Here is a 7,500-nt window from a genome sequence, read left to right on the forward strand (position 1 = left end):
AAGGAAAAGAGAAAGAAAAAAAAAAAGAAAAAAGAAAATTAAGAAAAAGATATACGAAAGGTAAAAATATTATTGTCAAGATTTTTCATCGATTCTTGTTCTTTTTTCTTCTTCTTCTTCTTATTCTTCTCTTTTCGTCGTTTACGTCTATCGTAATCGTCCATATACGCGCGAGATCGAGACAAGGATCTCACGATCGCGCGTGCTTCGGGATCGGCCCTGCATGGATCATCTTAGCGAAATTTTTCCTGCCTGAGTTATTAATCGAAAAAATAAGGACCCGATCTTTCTCTAGCGATCGACCGTTTCAAGCATGACCTTGAACACTTGTGTCTCGATGGTACCCCCACCGCCAACCCCCCACTCCGCCCCACCAATTCTTGATATCGATCAAGAGAACAATTTGATCCAATAAAAATTATAAAGGAAAATTAATCAATATATATATATATATATATATATATATATATATATATATATATATGAATATAAATTCGTAATCATTTTGTTCGTAATCTCGAATAAAACGATTCATCATTGATCGATTAAGAGAAACAATTTCGGGGGAGGGGGTGCCTTCGACGATGAGCGAGATTATTGAAGGGAACCAAAAAAAAAAAAAAAAAGAAAAAACCCAAAAAAAAAAAACAAGAAAAAAAGCAAACGAAACAAGAAAAAAAAAACAAAAGAAAAGTAAAGAAAGAATGTGTGACGCAAAAACTAATATCAAAATTTGTATGCCCGTAACATATCATGCTGTAAATTAATCCCACCACCTTTGCCCGTGATGACTAACCTGATAGCCTAACGATGGGTATCCTTGCAGGTGCCGTACTGCGCCCAATTGGTGAGCAATAGCGCGTGTTGTGTGCATCGGTAATCACGTCACTTCTACCTCACCTATAATCTACCTGCCTATCTATATCTTCTGTCTCTTTTCTATCTATAAAGAAATTATATATATATATATATATATATATATATATATATATATATATATATGTATGTATGTATATGCATATATACATATATCTAGATATATGTATGCATATGTATATATATATATATATATTTCTCTTTGTTGGTTTTTTAACTCTATTAGTTAACTATCTACTGTCACGACCAAGCGAGCTCGAGTGCTTATTTTTAACTTAAAAACTTGCCTGCTTTATTAAATCGATTATTTTCTCGATCGATCGCTCGATTTGCCTTCTTTGCTCGTTCTCTAAACTTTATTTCTTTCTTTTTTATTTTTTCTTTCTTTTTTCCTTTTCTTTTCTTTTCCCTCTTATATATATATATATATATATATATATTTTTTCTTTTCGTTTTACGTCTTTCTCGTCGTCCACTTTTACTTTTTACCTTCGTTATCTTCCAGCTAAATGAAATCTCTCTTTCATTCTATATTCCCATAATCTCCTTACCTATCTCCCTACCTATCTCGTTCTCTTTAACTTTCTATCTTCTTCTATCTGCCTTGTCTTTCCCAAATCACAAAAAAAAAAATTCGTAATAATAATTATCTTTAGAGGACTCTCGTCGATCGCCGCACGCTGATCACCAAAGCTTTCTTGTCTCGACAGAGACTCGCGAGCACGCAGCATGATCGTTCGTCGCGTTCTCACGAGAGTGTTCTCGACCGTGACGTCATTACTCCATTTTACAATAATATTACTTAATATAACATATCCGCTGACAAGATTATACCTACATACATATATCTATGCATATATATATATATATATATGTGTGTGTGTATGTATATATGTATGCGTATGTAACGACAATGCTTTATTTTCTCTATGATTAATTTCACGAAGATTTTTTAATTCATAATAAAACATTGAAATTCTCATTTATTCATTTATTTACATTTCGTTCGCGTTTAATTATTCATCGTTTTATATCATTTGAAAACAAAAAAAAAAAAAAAAAAAAAAAAGAAAAGATTTTCAATTATATAGCTACGATTTATCTTCGTTATCATCGATTATTTTTCTATATGATCGTAGATAGATCGATCGATCGATCGATCGGCCGAGAACGAAAATATTGATCTATCTCTCGTGCAATGGCTAGAAATATCTGCACGTTTTCAAAATTTGCATGCAACCTCCCCCACCCCACCACCACCACCTCACCCTGGCCCCCCCCCCCAATATTCGTTAACTTCCACTTTCCATTTGAGATAACAAAAACAAAAGAAAGAAATAAATCCAAACGCAATCCATACATTATCTGATAATAACTTTAACCAATTAAATATTTTTGAACCGATCCCTAATTAATTCCTATCCCCGACCGCCCCCCCCCGTACGCACACTTCGACACATTACTGTCTTGTTGGTATCAAGCGAACGATGGGTTTAATGGGGGTCTCCGTTCACGTTTCTTCCCGTATCTTTTTTGTATCTCGTTATGGTCGTTTGCAGCGCACGAAGAAGACGAAAACACGTAATATCTATATACAAAAATACAAACACAAGCACACATAATGCATCTTGAATGAGTTTTTTTTTCCTTTTTTTCTTATCTTTATTTGTTGGTTAGTTCTCTCTCTTTCCTTCTTACTTTCTCTATTTCTTTCTTTCTTTCTTTCTTCCTTTCTATGTTGTTTCTTCTTTTTTCTTTTCTTTGTCTTTTCCTTTTCTTTTTTTTTTTTTTTTTTTTTTTTTCTTTTTTCTTTACCGTTCTTTATCTTCCACTAGACTTTTGTTGTTACACTCGAGAGCCTCTCTTGCACCCTCCTCTGATTTGCATTCGAGATTCGATAGAAGCACCAAAAGTCTTTCTTTCTCTCTCTCTCTCTCTCTCTCTCTATCTATCTATCTATCTCTATCTTTCTTTCTCTTTCGTTCTCTCTCTATCTCTCTATCTCTTTCTATCTATCTCTATCTCTGTCGATATTTGCTCGTCCGACGATCCTGGTGATTTTCACAATCGAAGCGTTTTACAAATGCGCGAATAGTAATATCTTAAATATTTTCTATTATTTTTATATTTTTATATATATATATATATATTTATCCTCTCGTTAGATATCACAAAATTGCCAGGAACGAATCCGAGCGTAGTGAGAACTTAGAGATCTGTCGTCGGGTCTCGAGAAACATATTATGGAAATTCATTGTTTTGTTTCCCTTCCCCCACCCCCCTCGAATGTCAGCATGATTGTCATTACGATTATTGTAATTTGTGATCGTTTTGGAACGTGTCCTTTTGATTCACGATAATAATAATAATAAGAAAAGAAAAAGAACAAAAAAAAAAAAAAAAAAAGAAAAACAAGAGAAAATAAAAAAAGAAAACGTAAAAGAGGAAAGAAACAAGGTATTGGAGCGGCCATACGAGAGGACGTCACGAAAGGAAATAAAATGGACGACGGGATTGTTCGATTCATCGATCTTACCCTTACTCCACACGGCGGAACGAAGTGGTATAATTTAGAGAAACAATGAATTAACATATTATGTTGAACGAGTACCTCCTCTCTTGTCCTTGAATGGCCGAAGTGTCTCCGATAGAATTGTTTGAAATTATTTTCGTCAGATTCGTGGTGACGCATTTTTTGTTTTTTTCTTTATCTTTTTGTTTTTTTTTTTCTGTTTTTTTTTTTTTTTTTTTTTTTTTTTTGTTATTCGCCGCAAAAGTCGTACGTTTGGAGAAAAAAAAAGAAAAGAAAAGAAGAAAGGTCAAAGGACTCTTCGGCTCGAAGGACGGAGATTGAAAAAGAAAAGAAAAAAAAGACAGACAGACGCGCGCGCACGTACACACACATACGCACACACACACACACACACACACATACACATTCACATACATACAAACACGTACACGTACAAAAAGAAAAAAGAAGCTACATGCAAGTGAAATACACATGGGGCACACACGGATACACAAGCGCACACACAAACACATACACACAAATCGGTGTAAATGGCTTCCTTCCGCCGTGGCTAACCCGAGAACGAACGAAACTCTCCGCAGGACGGGCAGTTATGCTGCAGCTACGATTACGGCTGCGCTGGCGATCTGGGCGACGAGCAACAGCAACGTGATACAATCGGTGCTCCTGAGTCTCTCGTACAGCCTCTATCGGACGCTACGAGGTGGTCGTTGGTCGAGGGTACACAGGAAGCAGCTGTACCAGCGGTCACCAGGTCCTATCATCAGGTCGAGTCTGTCTCATCGTCCTACTCCTCCTCCATCTACTCTTCATCGTCATCGACATCAGGAAATTCATCAGGGAATTCATCGGGGCCAGGTAGAAAGGTTTACCTCGGCAGTTCCAGACAGCAGTTCGTCCAATCGCGAAACGATCGTCGAGCCAGAGTCCTCGATCATCATCAACAGCAACAACAACAGTCACAACAACAACAACAACAACAACAACAACAACAGTCACAACAACAACGGGCAACAACGACGTCGTCTACGTCGACGACAAGGAGTCAACAGGGCTTCGGCGGAGAGACGACGTCGTCGACGGTGTCGGCATCGCGAGGTACGACCATGGCGTCGACGACGTCGCCGACGAAGAGTAGCAAGGATCGAAATAATCTCATCGACGGTGTTAGAACGACTCGACATCGAACGGCATCGACCTTATCCTCCTCCTCATCCTCATCCTCCTTCTCTACCTCCTCTTCATCCTCAAGCTCGTACTCCAGCTCATCCACATCCTCAGTCTCTTCTTCCAGCAATTCGGCACCAACAGCAGCAGCAGCAACAGCAACAGCAACAGCAACGGCAGCATCCTCATCCGTCACGCTGCTCGTCCCATCCTCGTCAACGATCGACGATACCTCCTCGACGTTCGCCTCGAAAACGGCAACTTCGGAAACAAAGAAAACGTCCGAATCTATTTCATCTATTGCTGCCACTGTTGCTACTACCGATATTGGTGCTGTTAAGGTTAATACCGGTGACGTTTCTTCTCGCGATCGTCGATCCTCCTCGTTATCGTCGGTTGGACGCCGTCGCAAGGACGATAAGGACGAGTCCTTTTTGGTACGCGGTAGCGCCACTTGAACGAGCCGTATCTCGAGGGAGCTAGAAAAGAGAGATATATAATCGTCGAGATGTTCGGTAAGGCATTCCACGGGACGTAAGGATTTCTTTGAAGGGAGGGGAAGATTGAGATCGTACCGAGGTTGCGTCAGCCTGATTAACGACGACGATCACGATTACGCGTACACGAGAGAGAGAGAGAGAGAGAGAGAGAGAGAGAGAGAGAGAGAGAGAGAGAGAGAGAGGGAGAAAAAGAGAGTGAGAGAGAGAGAGAGAGAGAGAGAGAGAGAGAGAGAAACCGAAGAAACCTACGAAATGTCCCTAAAGGACGTCGAGCAAGTGGTCAGGATAAAAACTCCAGGAGTCGAGAGGAGGCCTACGTGCTTCCCGAATTCGCAGATTCCTTTTCTTCTTCTTTTTTTTTTCTATTTTTTTTTTCTCCTATTATATATATATATATATATATATATATATATATATATATATATATATATATATATACATATATACACAGGATCGATTCGAGTTCGCTGGCTTTCTCCTTCCTTCTCTATTTCCTTCCACCCCCCTCGACCCCGAAGTCGATAAGAACAGCTGCTTTCCAACGATCGAACACGCGTTACGTGGATCGAGCAGGAGCTTTAGCCGAGCTTTTTCGATGAGCTTTTTATGAGCCTTCGATATGCTTTCGGAAGACTCGCTTATCACCGATCGATCGTCGTCCAATCGCCGATACGCGAGTCTTCGATCGTAAAGTGTATATGTACCTATATATATGTATATATATATATATATATATATATATATATATATATATATATATATATAAAATGACGATGATCGTACGAGTGAGCTGTATAAAAAAAAAAAAAAAAAAAAGAAAAAAAAAAGTAACACTTTCGTCTTATGTATTTCGGCGTATTTCGATCGAACAGGTAGCGCACAATATTTGGGCCTTATAAGAGTATAAAATTCAATGTTCCGCTGAACTATGACTCCTAGCGATTATGAAGAAGATGAAGAAAAAATAAATAAATAACAAGTATATATATATACATACATACATACATACATACATACATACATACATACATACGTACATACGTACATACATACATATATACATATATATATATATATACATACATACATACATTCATACAGACATACATACATATATACATACATACATACATACTTACGTACGTACCTACTTATGTACTTACGTATTTACACGATAATTCTTTCTCCTTTGAGAAAATTCGACAACGTGATTATATAAGCGATATATATATATATATATATATATATATATATATTCATATGTGTATATGATATATTTGTGTATCGTAAGAAAATGAATGCCGCGATAAAAATAGGAAAAGTTCTAAAAATATGACGGAACAAGGAATTCCGAAATGAGCGTGTATTACGATTGCATATTTATAGGTGCGTGAGATATATCGTATATTGCAAAAAAGAAAAAAAAACAATATATATATATATAATATATTCTATATATATACATATATATATATATGTGTATGTATATGTGTATATTCGACGGTATATAAAAAAAAAAAAAAAAGAAGAAAAAAAAGCAAACGAGAGACGAAAATTATCAATCTTATTCGATATTGATATGTATTGATCTCTAATTATCATTCTCGATCATTGCCGGATCGAGGATTTCAAGATGGACGGTTATATACGGAGTATATAACTTCTATATGTTTATATGTATATATAAATATATATATATATATACATATATGCATATATATATTTATATATATATATATATATACATAAAAAAGGATAGAGTATATATACTCTATTATATATATAACGATGATGATTATATCATATCTCGCGACAATATATGTAAGTACATAAACTTACGAATATGAAATAGACAAGATGAAAGGGAAGGAGAAAGAAGAAGAAAAACAAAATGAGAAATATAGTATTGAATCTCGATAATCGTCTTAGCTCGCGTGCTTGCGATTACGATTATTTCATAGTTATAATACGCTTTCGAAAGAGAGAGAGAGAGAGAGAGAGAGAGAGAGAAAGAGAAGAAAAATAAATAATACATAATAAGATGGTCAAAGCGACGAGGTGCCAGAAAGAAATAGAAGAGAGAGAGAGAGAGAGAGAGAGAGAGGGAGAGATTGAAAAAAAGAAAGAAAATGAAAAAAAAAAAAAAAAAGATAGAAAGAAAACAGATCGACGGTATTATTATTATATTCCGTAAATGTATGGAATCTCGTTAATGCGATCGAAGAATTAGTACATGACAGTAAGTACATACATATGTATATGTATAATAACATAGCATGAAGGCTTTTGCTCGATCCCACTCGGCTCAAAAATGGGCGAACGGACGACACGGCGAAGCGAAAAGTCGAAACCTTTTTCTTTCCGTTTCTTTTCTTTTCTTTTCTTTTTATTTCTCACTTTTTCTCTTTTTGTATTTTCATTCGT

General features: G+C 36.3%; 1 protein-coding gene across 7 annotated transcripts in view; it reads left to right on the forward strand.

Annotated features, from left to right (window-relative positions):
* The window catches only part of LOC124952385 (protein kinase C-binding protein NELL1-like), a 71,059-nt gene extending 64,991 nt beyond the window's left edge, over nt 1–6,068 (forward strand). For 4 of the 7 annotated variants that reach the window (XM_047502190.1, XM_047502196.1, XM_047502191.1 and 1 more), the window contains 2 exons: nt 827–876; nt 3,991–6,068. In XM_047502190.1, coding sequence (XP_047358146.1) covers nt 827–876; nt 3,991–5,059 — 1,119 coding nt within the window. In that variant the 3' untranslated portion in view covers nt 5,060–6,068. The remainder of the gene's footprint in view (nt 1–826; nt 877–3,990) is intronic. The other 3 variants (XM_047502192.1, XM_047502195.1, XM_047502194.1) reach the window with 2 other exon arrangements.
* The last annotated feature ends 1,432 nt before the right edge of the window (nt 6,069–7,500 follow it).

This window comes from Vespa velutina, chromosome 10 (genome assembly GCF_912470025.1).
Source record: "Vespa velutina chromosome 10, iVesVel2.1, whole genome shotgun sequence".
Classification (NCBI taxonomy): Eukaryota; Metazoa; Arthropoda; class Insecta; order Hymenoptera; family Vespidae; genus Vespa; species Vespa velutina.